Below are 19,311 nucleotides of genomic sequence, written 5' to 3' on the forward strand. Positions count from 1 at the left end.
AACATTTAAAAGACATTAGGATAAGTATGTGGGCAGGAGCAGGCAGATGGGACTAGTTTAGTTTGTGATAATGTTCGGCATGGGCTGGTTGGACTGAAGGGTCTACGTGAGCCTACAACTCTATGTAGTATACTGAAAAAATAGTTCTCCAGATTTCCTTGGTATCTATTTTTTAAATTTTACATTTAATTTCAATTTTATGTTTCAAAGTTGATTGCCCCTGCTGTTCTGTAACGATGATAGTATACAGTAAAGCAGCAGGTTTAGGAAGGATTTTCTGAAGTTTTAGGCTCAGATAGCTGAAGAGACAGTGATGTAAATTAGGAGGTCAGAACTGAAGGAGTGCACAAATCTCAGGGAATTGTAGTACTGGAAGAGATAACAGGTCAGGGTAAGGTCAGGCAGGGAGGAATTTGAAAACAAGAATGAGGATGTTAAAATTAGGCATTGCTTAACTAAGAATCAAAGCAGGTCAGTGAGTACTTGGAGGGATCTTGAACATGTCAGTGATCAACTGGAAGCTCCCGAGAGGACAAGCGTAGGAATACAGAATGATAACACAGTGTATGTAGCCTAGGCTGCTGTGGGAGATGAAGGTGAAGTTATAGCAGCTCTGAGCCTAACTTTTAATTCCTTTCTGGCCATGGGGAGGTGTCAGAAGACTGCAGTACAGCTCATGTAGTTCCACTTTTCAAGAAGGATGATAGGGCTAGAATCATATAGTTCAGAAGAAGGCCTTGAGTTTGCACTGACAAAAATTACCCTAAATCTACACTAGTCCCATTTTCCAGCACTTGGCCCATAGTCCTGAATGTTGTGACATTTCAAGAGCTCATCCAACTACTTTTCAAAAGTTTGTAACAAACTCAGCAGGTCTGGTAGCATCTATCAAGAACAAAATAGCTAGAGTTTCGGGTCTGGTGATCCCTCCTCAATTTGAGAGATTTCCCTCCTCAACTAGGCTCCCAGGCAGTGCATTCCAGATTCCCACCACCCTCTAGGTGAAAAAAATTTTCCTCAACTCCCATCTAAACCTCTGCCTTTCACCATAAAAGTATGCCCCTTTGTTAGTGACCATTCAACAAGGGGGAGCTGCTGCTTCCTATCCTCACTCTGCCCCTCGTAATTTTATACACCGCAAGTCCCCTCTGCTTGGTCTCTAGCTCTAAAGAAAATAACCCCCCGAGCTTGTCCAGCCTCTCTTTATAGCTAAAGAGCCCCACCCCAGGAAACAACCTGGTGAATCTGCACTGCACCCCTTTCAGTACAATCACGTCCTTCCTATAATACAGTGACAGAAATGCACACCGTACTTCAACTGCAGTCTAACTGTAGTTTTTTTCCATGGTTGGGAGGGTGCTGCTGGTTTGACTGTAATGTGAGGCTTGTATTTTAACCTTTTGTACAGAAACACATTTTATTGTCAAATCATCCATATGAACGGAGAGAATCATAACTAAAGGAAGTGGGGATAGTGATACATTTAGTAATTTTAACAGATGTCGGGAGCCAGGGGACTACAGCTGAAGAATGAACCTAGTAATAAGTCATAGAGACAAAGCGTTGTACAGCATGAAAACAGACCATTCGGTTCTAACAGCCATGCTGAACAGATAGCCTAAACTGATCTACACCCGTTTGCCAGCATTTGGTCCATTTCGCTCTAAATCATATTCATGTACCCATCCAGATACCTTTCAAATGTCATAATTGTCCAGCCTCCACCACTTCCTCAACTAACTTATACAACAGAGGGAAGCAACCTGTGTGGCACAGGATTTACAACATTAGGGGATCGAGAAGGAACTAATGTTCTATTAAAACCAACAATAGTCAAACGGCATTTTATGTGTGGCTCAAAATACCATCATGTAATGAACTGTCTAAAATAGAATGATATGGTTTTTGAAATTATGCATGACGAGGAAGGTGTAGAACAAGAAGACGGTGATAATGATTAGGCAAAGGTAACAGTGTAGATGAGGGTAAGGCATTTGATGTAGCTTACATGGACTTCAGCAAGTCCCACATGAGAAAAGGAGGTAAAAGCACATGGGATCCAGGGCAACTTGGCAAGATAGAGAGAAGGTTTAGGGGATATCTGTTAGACCTGGATAAGATTATAAGGGGCATGGACAGGGGGAATGGAAGCAGCTGTTCCCCTTAGCTGTAAATTCAACAATAAGGAAGCACGCTCTTAGGGTGGAAGACAGGAAGTTTAAGAGGAGATTTGAGGAAAAATATTCCCAGAAGGTGGTGGGGCTGCCTGGTGGGATAGTTGACCTGGTGGGATAGTCCCACTGCCTGGTGGGATAGTTGAGCTGGGTAGCCTCACAACCTTTAAAAAGTAGTTGGATGAGCCTTTAAATGTCATAACATTCAAGGCTCTGGGCCAAATGTTGGAAAGTGGGACTAGATTTAGAGGTAACACGGTGTGAAGCTGGATGAACACAGTAGGCCAAACAGCATCAGAGGAGCAGGAAAGCTTGACGTTTTGGGTCGAGACCAGTCTTCCCTTTTCTGAAGAAGGGTCTCGACCAAAACATCAACTTTCCTCTGATGCTGTTTGGCCTACTGTGTTCATCCAGCGTCATACCGTGTTATCTCAGATTCTCCAGCATTGGCAGTTCCTACTATCTCTAGTATAGATTTAGCGTAGTTTTGGTGGTACAGACACAATGGGCTGATGGGCCTCTTTTGTACAGTATGATTCTATGAACTGTACTCGACAACATTTCTGGATGTGAGTTTGCTCGCTGAACTGGAAGATTAGTTTTCAGACGTTTTCGTCACCATTCTAGGTAACATCATCAGTGAGCCTCCGGTGAAGCGCTGGTGTTATGTCCCACTTTCTATTTATCTGTTTAGGTTTCCTTGGGTTGGTGATGTCATTTCCTACGTTGGTGATGTCATTTCCTGTTCTTTTTCTCAGAGGATGATAGATTGGCAAACACATTGATTTGGAGCCAATGTGTTTGCCAATCTATCATCCTCTGAGAAAAAGAACAGGAAATGACATCACCAACCCAAGGAAACCTAAATAGATAAATAGAAAGTGGGACATAACAACAGCGCTTCACCGGAGGCTCACTGATGATGTTACCTAGAATGGTGACGAAACATCTGAAAACTAACCTTCCAGCTCAGCGAGCAAACTCACATCCAGAACCTCAACCTGAGCTACAAATCTTCTCAAAACTCGTCAACAACATTTTAGTCACGGGATCATTCAATTGTGCAGCTTTGGACAATGGAGGCAACCCAGTTTTGGGAGTGGCTTGGTTAAAAAATTTACCCAGATTACTTAAGTAATAAGAACTAAAACACGGTTACAGAATTACAGAATTTCAGAATTCTACTTGCTTCAGTTTTCAGATGAAAAAAATGCTGAAGTTACTGAAAAGAATGGTGGCTCCCTGTAAAATAGCTGGGGTAAACCAATTTCTCAGCACAGATCTACTTTCAAGAGAAAAATCCTTACTGGTATGAGAAAAGATCAAATTAAACTTCACATGGCACAGGAAAACGCAATTGTTTTGGAAAGTTAGTGGATTTCTGATTTATGCAATCATACATTATCATACTCTTTTAACAAGATCTTTTTTCTCTAATAAAAAAATATAAGTGGATGTTATAGGCATCAGGTAATATTGCAGTGGTAAAGTGAGTTTTCAAGATAGGGCAAGAATTTTAAATATACGGCAGTGAATTTTCTTGAGCTCTAAAGAAGCAGGCAGTCCCTTGAATTGGGTTTAGTATTAAGGAGACAGATTCCATCATAAGAAAATCTTTTTGGTTCTGCTGAGACTGTAAAATTTGCTTGTGTTATGGCTTCATGGGATCCCTGTTATTATTGTGTAGCATTTGATTCCTTGAAGATAACTTTCAGCTTCCAACTAATGTGCATTTCCCATCGCAATATATTAAGCATCACTATTCCATAATGCAATAGCATTAAATACTGAGATTAGGGTGGTATAGCAGTGAATAGCATACAAATTTACTTACTTGAATGATGGCTACATAAATGTTTATAGCGTTCATAATGTAATACAGTGCACAACTGCAAATACAATTCAGATAAATCTTTTTCAAGAATGTTCAAGTCAATTAACTGCAAACTCCAATCAATACTGCTGGACCTATATTTGAGGCATTTTTAAATGGGATTGATCTAAATAAAAATGCCTCATCATTTACAAAGAATTATCTCTTACCAACTTCAGCTGTTATTGATTCTGCATCAATCTCATTAGCTTTCTTCTTAGCCACTTCAGCCAGGGCCAACTCACCCTTATCCAAAGCCACATAATAAATGTCCTGTTGAATTCAAATCAAAACAGTGAACAAATCAGTAAATTTCAAATGTGTTATTTTGTTTATTACACTTTTCTTCAATCCACACAGAGAAGTCAAATTTTAAAACTGAAGTTTCTAATATAGTGCAAATTTAGGAAGGAAGGTTCAATAAAGTTCTATGCGACAGTGCTAACCCAAATCCCTAGGTTCCTATTATCCCTAGGTTAAGAACTAAATTACAATTATCTTCAACTTGCTTAATTGGTTTTGTGACAGAAAACATGGTGCAAATTCAGAATGTAAACAGTAGAAACTTTATCATGCAGTGATTTGGATTTGGAATGTGCCGCCTGTGTGTGGGGGAGGTAGGTTCAAATGGGAATTGGACTATTATCTGAGAAGGAATAATGTACAGGGTTACAGAGTTAAAGTGGGATAAGTGACATTACACGTCTTGCTCATTTGGAGAGCAGCCTGGACACAATAGGCCAAATGATCAGCTTCTGAGATTCACCTTGCTAAGTATGTGGACTGGACAGATTTATTTAATGTCCATGGCTTGTCAGGAAATGTTAAAGACCTAAATCTGAAAGTTTGAGTTTGCTGACTGCTATACTAGTAGTTTCATAGGCAACACATCGAGATTGCTGTTATTCAGCACCCAACTTGAGAAACTTCTTAGATGACTCTCTTCAGTGTTACTACCCACTTAGGAGAGGATCAAAGTATTTGGCAGAAGATTGGTAAACCAGATCAATGCAGGCAGCAAACACAGCATAGAAATTACAAAATGCGGAAGCTGATTAGAAACCTCACTAGGTATCCATGATCAGAAAATATGTACTAACTAGCTAGACAAAATATGCACGACACAATATAATTCTTCCCTATAAACTATCTTACAATATATGCAGGTTTTGCACCATCAGGTTCAACTTCTAATTCTATTTTTCCTGTTAAATCCATATATTAAACTTCCAATATTCAGGAAAGAGGCAGCTACATTTTTAGACATTAAAGGCAACATAGATATGGGGAGAAAGCTTGCAATTGGCATTGAGAGATAAAGAATCAATCATGATCATATTGAATGCTGACCAGGTTTGAATGGGCTGAATGGCCTTCTCCTGCTCTGTGTTTCTTTGTTTCCATAGAGGGATACTTTTCTATCTGTACGCTTAGTGATTCGGGTACCCACGCAAAATTAACTAACTGAGAGTTGTATGATTATCTCAAAAGCACCCTAAACATTAATAACAAATCACAATCTTAAGTTTCATTGTTCTCCATCTTTGTGAATGAAGTAGATTGCAGGCAAATCCTCCTTGACTCTCACTACCTGGGAATAAAAAAACAGAACTTTCCTATGCTACTGCTGCTGCCGCAGCCAAGTGTCCATGACTAGAGAATGAACTGATTTTGTCTTCTCAATAATGGATCAATTGCCTGCTTTATATCTGTGCTCTATTGACTAATGGTTTTGTGGCACCTTGGACCTTGGGCCAGGGGATAGTTTCTGAGGTATAACATTCAAGGCTATAGTGACCTTGACAACTATTGGCTGTGTTATGTCTGTAGTTGTAGGGATAGTGGTCAGGTCGGACCAATGTAATACATTGGTCACAGCCACTCTGACAAAGCAGAATTTTGTGACCCACAGTAATCCTGGAAGAGAAGTGAAATTAAATGTTCTTTCATTCTGCATTTTGATGCATAAAGAAGCATCCTTATTGAAAGTAATTGGGCTTCATATTACGGATGAGATTCCGATCTCTGCCCTGACCTGGAAGTCTTTCACTCCCACTACTCAAGTAGAGTTGCAAAACTAGAGCTCCCAACCCAGAGACAGGCTATTTAGGCAAACAAATTCATATTAATATTTATCTTTCATATTTGTTCAAATTCCATGGAAGTGCCCAGCTTCCTGCGCTCTTTATCCCTTTTTATCCAATTGTCTATCTAATTTCATGTTTGCTGTCTTAAATTTGAAGATGCTGAAATAAAATCTATGTTTATTATAACATATTTCTTCCTGTATGAGGTGGGAAGACAGTAATTTATTGTCCTGCAGCTTCAGACCAATCTTCATCTACACCGCAAGCTCTTAACTTCTATCATGTCACTTAGAATAAAATTTACAACTTTGTCATAGCTAAAGGGGGCAAATTAAGACACATCACACTGGTTGAATCTTTCATTTCTTGTGTTAGGTTTAAAATGATATGGCAGATGCTGAGCAATACATGTTCAACCTAACCTTTTAGTGTAAATGCAGGTGATACCACAGAACTCCTAGAGAGAAAGTTGTAATAAGAATGAATAAATCAGCAAAAGCAAATAGCAATTAGGCTACAAATAACCCTTTCAAATTATGGTGTTTCAATACCAACAGCAAGCTGGCTTACTTTCCAAGCAGGAAGCCATGAGAGCAGCTTTGACTGCAGGTAGTTAGAGAACAGAGCATTTTACATTAAATTGAATGCTAGTTTTAAAAATAATCGAAGGTCAATTAACAAAGATTGGTTCCTATTCTCTTTGAATCTCTTATTTCCCCAAGATACACTGCAGCAATTGAAGAATTAACATTGACATCTTTTCTAAAATTGTAGAAAAGCCTCTACAACGTCTTCATTAGCAGCGGACACTTAAAGATTCCCCTCCCCCTGCCAAACAAGGCTTTTTCTTTTCATGTTTTTAGATACAATCAAAGCTCCTGCACAGAAGATACATGCTGAGAGACTTAGCAAGTGCTTTGTCCCTCCAACCTCACTGTGGCATTGTGGTGCAAGATCTCTGGAAACAAGGATCACATGCTGGGTTTCAAATAAGATTTTCTGGGCAGGTTAATTTTACTTCTGTAGCTAATTAAATGGGAGGTCCAAAAAAGGGTTGAGTGTCAACTCCTTTGATTTTGTGCTTTAACTTTCTTGTTTGAAAAGTACCTGCAGAGGCTTTTATAATTTGTCAGAGTGGCATAAGCTTTCAGATTCCTAAGCATGCTCCACCCATGGCATTTTGGTTCTTAAAGCTGTACTTCTTTTTGGGAGTAGATTAGAAATATCAAGCCTATCGGACTGAAAGGTGTCACCAACAAACATTACCCATTTAAAATAAGATAAAAGTTCTGAATGTCTGAACTGTTAACTGCAAAATACAAAATAGGCCCAAGGCTATGGTGAGAAATTGTCAAGAAAAAGGACACAGTAGAACTATTGACCAGTTCTACAATGGCTGACTGTATGTGCGCGTATGCATCTGTCTGTCCTTCAGCCTAGTTGACATGAATTTGCTTTAAAAAGCACAAATACTGACAACAGCACCAAATCTGGTACTAGCATACAGCATGGAAATATACAGCATATGACTCACCATGAAGAGATCTCGAGCACCTATATCAATCGCCAGCAGAAAAGCCTTTTCAAACCTCTGATACCTGTCAAAACAGAGACAATTATTAGGAACGTTAACTCCTATGTGCATAAGTTCATCAACATTCAAGACAGTGAGGTGATAGAAGTTTTATAACAGTGATGTTCAGAATAACCTAGCAGTTTAAATGAATGTAATTCATGTAGTGTCACATTCCATATAGCATACTCTCAAATGAACACACATACAAATTATATAGAAAAAAAAACACTTCATCCACAGATAATAAAATGTGAGGCTGGATGAACACAGCAGGCCAAGCAGCATCTCAGGAGCACAAAAGCTGACATTTCGGGCCTAGACCCTTCATCAGAGAGGGGGATGGGGTGAGGGCTCTGGAATAAATAGGGAGAGAGGGGGAGGCGGACCGAAGATGGAGAGTAAAGAAGATAGGTGGAGAGAGTATAGGTGGGGAGGTAGGGAGGGGATAGAGTTGCAATGGGAGTGAGATTCCCTGAGGTTGGTCCGGAGGGAGGAGGGTAACTTCTTCAGGTTAGGCATCCCTGGAAGAGGCTTCGCAGTGAGGTTAAAAAGTTCCAGGGATGCCTAACCTGAAGATCTCTGATACTATTTTAACCTCACTGCGAAGCCTCTTCCAGGGATGCCTAACCTGAAGAAGTTACCCTCCTCCCTCCGGACCAACCTCAGGGAATCTCTCTCCCATTGCGACTCTATCCCCTCCCTACCTCCCCACCTATACACTCTCCACCTATCTTCTTTACTCTCCATCTTCGGTCCGCCTCCCCCTCTCTCCTTATTTATTCCAGTTCCCTCTCCCCATCCCCCTCTCTGATGAAGGGTCTAGGCCCGAAACGTCAGCTTTTGTGCTCCTGAGATGCTGCTTGGCCTGCTGTGTTCATCCAGCCTCACATTTTATTATCTTGGAATTCTCCAGCATCTGCAGTTCCCATTATCTCTGATACTATTTTAACCTCACTGCGAAGTCTCTTCCAGGGATGCCTAACCTGAAGAAGTTACCCTCCTCCCTCCGGACCAACCTCAGGGAATCTCTCTCCCATTGCAACTCTATCCCCTCCCTACCTCCCCACCTATACTCTCTCCACCTATCTTCTTTACTCTCCATCTTCGGTCCGCCTCCCCCTCTCTCCCTATTTATTGCAGTTCCCTCTCCCCATCCCCCTCTCTGATGAAGGGTCTAGGCCCAAAACGTCAGCTTTTGTGCTCCTGAGATGCTGCTTGGCCTGCTGTGTTCATCCCGCCTCACATTTTATCATCCACAGATGCCTAGCCAACAGGCAACACAACCAGGATACATCAAAACCTGAAACAATAACCATCATACCACATATAAAAAACACCTCAGAACTGACAGCTAGACTACTCAGACAACTAGGAATCATGACAGCACACAAACCAGCAGCTACACTAAGGCAGCAAGTGACCAGAGTTAAAGACCCTATAAATACCATGGAAAGGACGAAAGTAGTTTACAAGATACCATGTAGAGAACGCATAAAACACTATGTGGGACAAACAGGCAGACAACTAGCAACCTACATCCACAAACGCCAGGTAGCAACTAAATGACATGACCAGATGTCCTTGCTTTCATTACACACAGAAAAAAACCACACTTTCAACTGGGCAATGCCACTATCATAGGACAAGCCAAACAGAGGACAGCCAGGAGTTCTTGGAGGCTTGGCATTCATCTGCAGACTCCATCAACAAACATATTGGAACTAGACCCCGATATACTGACCATTATAATGCACACCCGGAACCAGTACCTATTGGAAGCAGCAAAAACTGGACCATATAAATTCAACCTGGCACAAGGCAACAGCGCTTCACAGGAGGCTCTGCAGCATTGAGGATGTCACATCGTAAGGGGACAAAATGCCTGCTATCAAACCTCCCAGCTCAGTAAATAGACCAACATCTACAACACAGCATCTCAATCCTGCTCTGCATTTCAGTAAAATAATGGCTGATCTGATTACTCCAAATTTCCACCCATCCTTAAATACTTTTCATCCTCTTGTTAATCAAGAGTCTATCTACCATCGAATTAAAAATATCCAAGGAGTAAGCTTCTACCAATTTTTGGGAAAGAGTATTCCAAAGACCATCAGCCACCTGCAGATAAAGATTCTCCTTGTCTCTGCCTTAAGTAGGTGATTTTTAAAAAAAAATCAGAGACCCTGTGGTCTCTATTCTCATTATTTCCACACTCACCAATTAAGGTCCGTCACTTGCTTAACCTATTTAAGTCCCCTTTTAGTCTCATGCCCCTTCACAACTCACCTTTCTACTTTATGTTTTGTTATCTGCATATTTAACAAACACACTTTTGATCCCTTCATTTATACAAGTTGTAAATGGCTGAGGTCCAAACACCGATCCCTCTGGCACAACACATTACACCTTACCAAATAGAAAATAAACATTTATGTCCCTTGTTTCCTGCTAGCCAGATAATCTTCTATCCATGCCAAAATGCTATACCTACACCATGTCTTTTATTTTTCATAATAACTTTACATATGGTACCTTATCAAATGCCTTCTGGAAATCCAAGTATAGTACATCTACTGGTTCCCCTTTGCTCATGTTACTTCCTCAAATGATGCCATTACATTGGTTAAACATGAGTGCCCTTTCACAGAACCATGTTGACTGTCTGGTTACCTTGAACTTTAAGTGTTCTGTTACAATTTTTTAATAACAACTTCTAACATTTTCCTTACAACACATGTTAAGCTAATTGGACAAAAGAATCCTGTTTTCTGGCTCCCGCCTTTTTGAATTATAATTGCTATTTTATAACCCAATGGAATCTTTCCTAAATCCAGATATTTTGGAAAATTAAAACCAATGGATTAACTATCTTGCTTGCCACTTCTTTTAAGATTCCAGAATGAGGCCCCTCAAGACCAGGCCACTTGTCAGCAAACAGCTCCAACAATTTGCTTAGTACCACTTGTCTAGTGATTATAATTTTACTGAGTTCCTTCCTCCATTCCATTTCCTTACACAGTGCACTGTTGTTATGGAAGAGGAAGCTATCCTGAAGCTGATATTGAAAAACCTTACAGCTGTGTTGTTTGACAAAGACTTGTGATACCATGGCCTTGACAAATGTAAGTATGGCAAGATTTTGGATTATATGTTGTATCTCAAGGATACCCAAATAAGATACGAACGTGCATTGCAAGTGTTGTAATATGGGGCTGAATTTCTGCCCGTGGGTAAGAAACAGGACCTAGGTCTGGCTTAGGGTCAGAAAGCTGCTTGCAATAAAAGTCAGAAGTTCAGAGTTTAATGGGGGTGGGAGAGACCTTAATTGGTATGGTGACAAGTTTCCAAAATGTGGAATTCAGGTACGTACCTGCTGGCATATTCACGCAGATTGCTGTTGTCCAGAGGAAAAGCTCTGCCAAAGTCTTCCATTACACCAGAGAAAAATAAGATGTTAACAGTGGAGATGGGGAAGTGACACTGAGGGCAGGATGGACGTAAGAATATAACAAATAGGAGCAGAAGTAGGCTATCTGGCTTGTCAAGATTACTCCAACATTCAATAAGATCACGGCTGATCTTTTCATGGACTCAGCTCCACTTACTCACCTCACCCCACTCACCATAACGCTTAATTCCTTCACTGTTCAAAAATATATCTTTGCCTCAAAAATATTCAACAAGTTAGCCTCAACTGCTTTACTGGGCAGGTAATTCCATAGATTCACAACCATCCTCAACTCAGTCCTAAATCTGCTCCGCCTTATTTTGAGGTAATTCCCCCTCATTCTAGTTTCACCCGTCAGTGGAAACAACCTCCCTGCTTGTACCTTATCTATTCCCTTCATAACTTTGTGTGTTTCCATAAGATTCCCCTCATTCTTCTAAATTCAAATGAGTACAGTCTCAGTCTACTCAATCTTTCCCATAAGGCAACCTAGTGAAAACCAACCTAGTATATCTCCTCAGTGTCCCCTCCAGTGCCAATGTATCCTTTCTCAAGTAAGGAGACCAGCACCACATACAGCTGCAGCATAATCTCCCAATTTCTAAACCCATCCCTCTAGCAATGAAGGACAATATTTCATTTGCCTTCTTAATTACCTGCTGTGCCTACAAGCCAACTTTCTGTGATGACATTTGTGGACCCTAGCTTCATTGATGACAACCTGGTTCTAATAATGTTGGAGGCCATCAGGGAGGGCAAGATGATCTGCTTCCTACAATGTGGCAGGGGCACTAATCTGTTGGGCATCACATCCCTCTGTCTCCCTCCCTATTTTATCTCCTGCTCCTCCTATAATTAGCTATTTCCTTCCAGGGCGTCCAGGAGTTCTCACCTTCCTGGAGTGCTGAGTTATGGAGAGGACAGCAGGCACCACAATGACTGAGATTATATAAAGGAGGGATTCAAGGGCGCTAACCAACTAATTCACATAGTAGAATTAGATTTTCAGAAGATGGATGACCTGCTAAGCAGGTGAAATTAGTTGCATCTCCTTTATATCTCTATCTTGGATTTCCTATTTCCAACACAGCACCTCCCTGAGGATCCATCCACACATTTTGGGAGTTGCAGGCAGCCTAGACTAAAGAGGTTGAAGGAGTAGCAGCATACACATGGCTGAAACTCTTGTTGTGGTCACAGATCAGCTCAACATTGAAGGATTGGACACTCTTCCTCTTACAGAGTCATAGATTCATACAGTATGGAAGCTGACCTCTTGGTACAACCAGCCCATGCTAAACATAATCCCAAACTAAACTAGTCCCATCTGCCTGCTCCTGGCCCATGTACCTCCAAAACTTTCCTATTCATGTACTCATCCAAATGTCTTTTAAATGTTGTAATTGTGCCACGTCCACCATTTCCTTAGGAAGTTCATTCTGCACGTGAACGAACCTCTGTGTAAAAAATTTTCCCCTCATGTATTTTTAAAATCTCTCACTTTCAAAATGTGCTTCCTAATCTTGAAATCCCCCATCCTAGGGAAAAGACAAGCACCTTTAACTCTATCTATAGCTCTGCTTATTTTACAAATTTCTATCAGGTCGCCTCTCAACCTCCTACACTCCTTTGAAAACTAGGAGAGGTCCCACCAATATCCTGTACAACCTCAAATGGCTTCCCAACTCCTATACTCTTGAAGAAAGTCACTGCCAGGTCTGTTGTGCAACCGATTTTCAGATATGACTAAACTCTCAGTAGCACTGAGCTTCTTTGCTTTTGGTTCTTTGATGGCTGCTGACAACACCTGGCACATGGCACTGTGAGACACAAGGTCTACAGTGGCATGGTCTGTGATAATCTGCAAAGATGAAGAATTGCAGACCCCTGTGGCACTGGGCCTGGTCACTGTCGGTAGCTCCATCTTTGTTGATTGGTCCTATGTTGGTAGTTTTATCTCCATGGTCTTCTCATCCTTCTCTTTTCTCCTGTGCCCTCCTGATGCTCAGGGTACCATCTGAAGGGAGTTTCTAATTGCCACTGGCCCCGAAATCCAACAGTCATGCCCCCATTGCTAACTGAACCTTCCTTCCTTTTCCAGTTCTGAGGAAGGGTCACCAGACCCTAAACCTTAACTCTGTCTTATCTTCATAGATGCTCCTGAGCTTTTCCAGCAACTTTGTTTTTCTTCCTCCTGGGCAGGTGGCCACCCAGTTGTCCTTGGCTGCTTTGTTCAAAGCTCTTTTGCCCATAATGTGGAGAATGTGCCAACCCTATTCAAGATGAGAGCAATTGCGTACTTTCTTTAAAATTGTGCAGCATCAAGGACACTCCCTCTCCAATGCATATTCCTGTCCTGCTCTCCTCATACTTAGGAGGATTGATACTTTGAAATTGACAAGCTATCCAGCAGTGTTAATTTCAGCTCCCCTGTCCCATTTCTCTCCTTTTCTTGGCAGTGATGTAGGGAGTAAACAGAGCCAGAATTCAGCACACGACACTTTCTCATTATGCCAACTTCACCCAACATCCTCAGACAGCACCTTCCAAACCACGACCACATCCATCTAGAAGAACAAGGGCAGCAGATACATGGGAACACCACCCGCTGCAAGATCCCCTCCAAGCCAATCACAATCCTGACTTGGAAATATATCGCCATTCCTTCACTGTTACTGGGTCAAAATTCTGGAATTCACGCCCTACAATGGTATTATGGATTAACCCACTAGTGGTAGATGACGGTGGTTCAAGAAGAAAATTCACCACCACCTTCTCAAGGGCACTTGGGACAGGCAACAAACGCTGGCCAGCCAACGATGTCCACATCCCACAAATGAACGTTTCTGAAATCTGTTCTAATACTATACAGTCTTTCCTTGTCAAGTGTATTGCCTTCTGTTGAATCTAGTTCCAAAACATAGAACAGTACAGGCCCTTTGGCCCATAATGTTGTGCCTGCCTATTATTCTACTAAGATCTAACTCCCCTGCATACCCTACATTATATTATCATCCATGTGCCTATCTAAGAATCGCTTAAATGTCCCTCACGTATCTGACTCCACTACCACTGCCGGCAGCGCATTCCACACACGCACGACTCTCTGTGGTAAAGAACATACCTCTGACATCTCTCCATACCTTCCTCCAATTACCTTAAAATCATGCCCCTTGTAATAGTTATTTCCACCCTGGGAAAAAGTCTCTGGCTATTCACTCCAGCTAGGCCTCGCATCATCTGGTACACCTCTATCAAGTCACCTCACATCCTTTTTTGCACCAATGAAAAATGCCCTAGCTTCTTCAACTTTTCCTCATAAGACCTGCCCTCCAGTCCAGGCAGCATCCTGGTAAATCCCCTCTGCACCCTCTCTAAAGCTTCCACATCTTTCGTATAATGAGGCAACCAGAAACGAACACAATATTTCAAGCGTGATTTAACCAGGGTTTTATAGAGCAGCAGCATAACCTCGCAGCTCTTAAACTCAATTCCCCTGCCAATGAAAGCCAACACACCATATGCCTTCTTTACAACCCTATCAACTTGGCTGGCAACTTAGAGGGATCTATGGACATGGACCCCAAGATCCCTCTGTTCCTCCACACTGTTGAGAATCCTGCCATTAACTCTGTATTCTGCATTCCAAAATGAATCATAGATCACAGAATCTCTACAGTGTGGAAACAGGCCCTTTGGCTCAATGAGTCCATACCGACCCTCAGGGCATCCCACTCAGGCCCATCCTCCTATACCTCACTTAATCTACAACGTCCCTGAACACTACGGGCAATTTAGCATGGCCAATCCACGTAGCCTGCAGATCTTTGGACTGACACTTCACACTTTTCTGGGTTGAATTCCATCTGTCACTTCTTGCCCAGCTCTGCATCCTGTCAATGTCCCGCTGCAACCTACAACAGCTCTCCACACTGTCCACAACTCCACCAACTTTCGTGTCATCTGCAAACTTACTGACTCACCCTTCCACTTCCTTGTTCAAGTCTTTTATAAAGATCACAAAGAGCAGAGGTTCCAGAACAGATCCCTGCAGAACACCACTGATTGCCGAGGTCCAGGCAAAATACTTGCCATCTACTACCACCCTCTTCTTTTATCGGAAGAGAGTTTTGTATCCAGACAGCCAAATTTCCCTGAATCCCATGCTCCTTACATTCTGAATGAGCTTACTATGGGGAACCTTATCAAATGCCTTGCTTAAATCCATATACACCACATCCACAGCTCTGCCTTCATCAATGCTTTTTCTCACATCCTCAAAGAATTCAATAAGGCTTGTGAGGCATGACCTGCCCCTCAAAAAGCCATGCTATTTCCAATCAAAGTGTTCTTATCCAAATAATCATAAACGCAATCTCTCAGAATCCTCTCCAATAATTTGCCCACCTCAGAAGAACGACTGACCGGTCTCCCAGGATGACCCCTATTCCCTTTCTAGAACAAGAGAATGATATTTGCCATCGTCCAATCATTGTCCATGGGAGTAGTACCAGTGAGGACACAAAGATCATTGCCAAAGGCGCAGCAATCTCTTTCTTCTCTTCCCGTAGCAATTTTCGGTATATCCTGTCCGGCCCGGGGGGCTTATCTATCCTCGTGTTTTTCAGAATTTCTTGCACATCCTCCTTTCTAACATAAACCTGTTGCAGCATGTCGGCCTGTTTCATGCTGTCCTCACAAACGTAAAGATCCCTCTCACTGGTGAATATTGAAGCTTTAAAGTATTCATTAAGGACCACCCCAACTCCTTTGAGTCCAGGCACAAGTTCCCTCCACTTTCCCTGGTTGGCCCTACCCTCACTCTGGCTAACCTCTTGCTCCTCACATAGCATAGAACGCTTTGGGGTTTTCCTTGATCCTACCCACCAAAGCTTTAGATTTATATGGGCGACAAAATGTACCCTATGGATCGTAGCTCGCGTGTGCATGTTAATAAGTGTGTGTGTGTTAGTGAGTGTGTGTGTGTGTGTGTGTGTAGGTACGTGCACGTGCATTAGTGAGTATGTATTAGTGTGTGCGTGCTAGTGAGTGTGTGCATGCTAAAGAGTGAGTGTGTATTAGTGTGTGCGTGCTAGTGAGTGTGTACATGCTAAAGAGTGCGCGCGCGTTAGAGAGTGAGTGCTAGTGAGTGTGCGCGCATTAGTTAGAGAGTGTGGGCGCACGCATCAGTGAGTGCGCGGGCGTGCTAGTGAGTGTGTATGTGAGCGTGTGCGTGTTAGTGAGCGTGTGCGTGTTAGTGAGCCTGTGCGCGTGTGCATGTTTGTGAGTGTGTTAATTCGCGTGTTAGTGAGTGTGTGCATTCGCGTGTTAGTGAGTGTGGGTGCGTGTTAGTGAGTGTGTGCATGTGTGATGTTCGTGAGTGTGTTAGTTGGCGTGTTAGTGAGTGCGCGCGCGCGTTAGTGAGTGTGCATGTGTGTGCTAGTGAGCGTGTTAGTGAGCGCGCACGCATGTTCGTGAGTGCGCGCGCGTGTTAGTGAGCGTGTGCGTGTGTGTTAGTGAGCGTGTGCGAGTTTGTGAGTATGTTAATTCGCGTGTTAGTGAGTGTGTGTGAGTGTTTGCGAGCGTGTGTTTGTGACTGTGTGTGCGTGTTAGTGAGTGTGTGTGAGTGTTTGTGAGCGTGTGTGTTTGTGACTGTGTGTGCGTGTTAGTGAGTGTGCTAGCTTGCGTGTTAGTGAGTGTGTGCATTTTAGTGAGTGCGTGCTTGAGAGTGTATGCATGTGTGCGTGTTAGTGAGTGTATGCATGCGTGCGTGTTCGTGAGTGTGTGCGTGCGTGTTAGTGAGTGTATGCGTGCGTGCGTGTTCGTGAGTGTGTGCGTGCGTGTTAGTGAGTGTATGCGTGCGTGCGTGTTCGTGAGTGTGTGCGTGCGTGTTAGTGAGTGTATGCGTGCGTGCGTGTTCGTGAGTGTGTGCGTGCGTGTTAGTGAGTGTATGCGTGCGTGCGTGTTCGTGAGTGTGTGCGTGCGTGCGTGTTAGTGAGTGTATGCGTGCGTGCGTGTTCGTGAGTGTGTGCGTGCGTGTTAGTGAGTGTATGCGTGCGTGTTAGTGAGTGTATGCGTGCGTGCGTGTTCGTGAGTGTGTGCGTGCGTGTTAGTGAGTGTATGCGTGCGTGCGTGTTCGTGAGTGTGTGCGTGCGTGTTAGTGAGTGTATGCGTGCGTGCGTGTTCGTGAGTGTGTGCGTGCGTGTTAGTGAGTGTATGCGTGCGTGCGTGTTCGTGAGTGTGTGCGTGCGTGTTAGTGAGTGTATGCGTGCGTGCGTGTTCGTGAGTGTGTGCGTGCGTGTTAGTGAGTGTATGCGTGCGTGCGTGTTCGTGAGTGTGTGCGTGCGTGTTAGTGAGTGTATGCGTGCGTGTTAGTGAGTGTATGCGTGCGTGCGTGTTCGTGAGTGTGTGCGTGCGTGTTAGTGAGTGTATGCGTGCGTGTTAGTGAGTGTATGCGTGCATGCGTGTTCGTGAGTGTGTGCGTGCGTGTTAGTGAGTGTATGCGTGCGTGCGTGTTCGTGAGTGTGTGCGTGCGTGTTAGTGAGTGTATTCATGCGTGCGTGTTCGTGAGTGTGTGCGTGCGTGCGTGCGTGCGTGTTAGTGAGTGTGTGCGTGCGTGTTAGTGAGTGTATGCATGCGTGCGTGTTCGTGAGTGTGTGCGGGCGTGTTACTGAGTGTGTGCATGCGTGCGTGTTCGTGTGTGCATGCGTGCGTGTTAGTGAGTGTGTGCATGCGTGCGTGTTCGTGAGTGTGTGCGTGCGTGCGTGTTCGTGAGTGTGTGCGTGCGTGTTAGTGAGTGTGTGCGTGCGTGCGTGTTAGTGAGTGTGTGCGTGCGTGTTAGTGAGTGTATGCATGCGTGCGTGTTCGTGAGTGTGTGCGTGCATGTTAGTGAGTGTATGCATGCGTGCGTGTTCGTGAGTGTGTGCGTGCGTGTTAGTGAGTGTATGCATGCGTGCGTGTTCATGAGTGTGTGCGTGCGTGTTAGTGAGTGTATTCATGCGTGCGTGTTCGTGAGTGTGTGCGTGCGTGCGTGTTAGTGAGTGTGTGCGTACGTGCGTGTTAGTGAGTGTATGCATGCGTGCGTGTTCGTGAGTGTGTGCGTGCGTGTTAGTGAGTGTGTGCATGCGTGCGTGTTCGTGAGTGTGTGCGTGCGTGTTAGTGAGTGTGTGCATGCGTGCGTGTTCGTGAGTGTGTACGTGCGTGTTAGTGTGTGCATGCGTGCGTGTTAGTGAGTGTGTGCATGCGTGCGTGTTCGTGAGTGTGTGCGTGCGTGTTAGTGAGTGTGTGCATGCGTGCGTGTTCGTGAGTGTGTGCGTGCGTGTTCGTGAGTGTGTGCATGCGTGCGTGTTAGTGAGTGTATGCATGCGTGCGTGTTCGTGAGTGTGTGCGTGCATGTTAGTGAGTGTATGCATGCGTGCGTGTTCGTGAGTGTGTGCGTGCGTGTTAGTGAGTGTATGCATGCGTGCGTGTTCATGAGTGTGTGCGTGCGTGTTAGTGAGTGTATTCATGCGTGCGTGTTCGTGAGTGTGTGCGTGCGTGTTAGTGAGTGTATGCATGCGTGCGTGTTCGTGAGTGTGTGCGTGCGTGTTAGTGAGTGTATGCATGCGTGCGTGTTCGTGAGTGTGTGCGTGCGTGTTAGTGACTGTATGCATGCGTGCGTGTTCGTGAGTGTGTGCGTGCGTGTTAGTGAGTGTATGCATGTGTTCGTGTTCGTGAGTGTGTTAGTTTGCGTGTTAGTGCGTATGCGCGTCAGTGAGTGCACACGCATGTTAGTGACTGTGTATGTGCGTGCTAGTGAGCGTGTTAGTGAGTGTGCGTGTTCGTGAGTGTGTTAGTTTGCATGTTAGTGAGTGCGCACGCATGCTAGTGAGTGCACACGTGTGTTAATGAGTGAGTGTGTATGTATGTGCGTGCTAGTGAGCGTGTTAGTGAGTGTGTGCATGTTAGTGAGTGCGTGTGCATGTTAGTGAGTGTGTGCATGTTAGTGAGTGTGTGCATGTTAGTGAGTGTGTGCGCGTTTGTGAGTGCATTACTTCGCGTGTTAGTGAGTGCATGCGTGTGTTAGTGAGTGTCTGCATGAGTGTTAGTGAATGTGTGCATGTTAGTGTGTGCGTGCGTGTGAGTGTGCATGTTAGTGAGTGTGTGCGTGTTTA

General features: G+C 43.7%; 1 protein-coding gene across 7 annotated transcripts in view; it reads right to left on the reverse strand.

Moving 5' to 3' along the window:
• wdpcp (WD repeat containing planar cell polarity effector) overlaps positions 1 to 19,311 on the reverse strand; it is a 152,240-nt gene that overhangs the window by 42,986 nt on the left and 89,943 nt on the right. For all 7 annotated transcript variants that reach the window (XR_009446117.1, XM_059648302.1, XM_059648303.1 and 4 more), the window contains 2 exons: positions 7,669 to 7,732; positions 4,218 to 4,320 (listed from right to left, as the gene is read on the reverse strand). Coding sequence is in view for 6 of the 7 variants with exons in the window: in XM_059648302.1 (XP_059504285.1) it covers positions 4,218 to 4,320; positions 7,669 to 7,732 (167 nt within the window). In the remaining variant the exon portion in view is untranslated. The remainder of the gene's footprint in view (positions 1 to 4,217; positions 4,321 to 7,668; positions 7,733 to 19,311) is intronic.

Source organism: Stegostoma tigrinum, chromosome 9 (genome assembly GCF_030684315.1).
Source record: "Stegostoma tigrinum isolate sSteTig4 chromosome 9, sSteTig4.hap1, whole genome shotgun sequence".
Classification (NCBI taxonomy): Eukaryota; Metazoa; Chordata; class Chondrichthyes; order Orectolobiformes; family Stegostomatidae; genus Stegostoma; species Stegostoma tigrinum.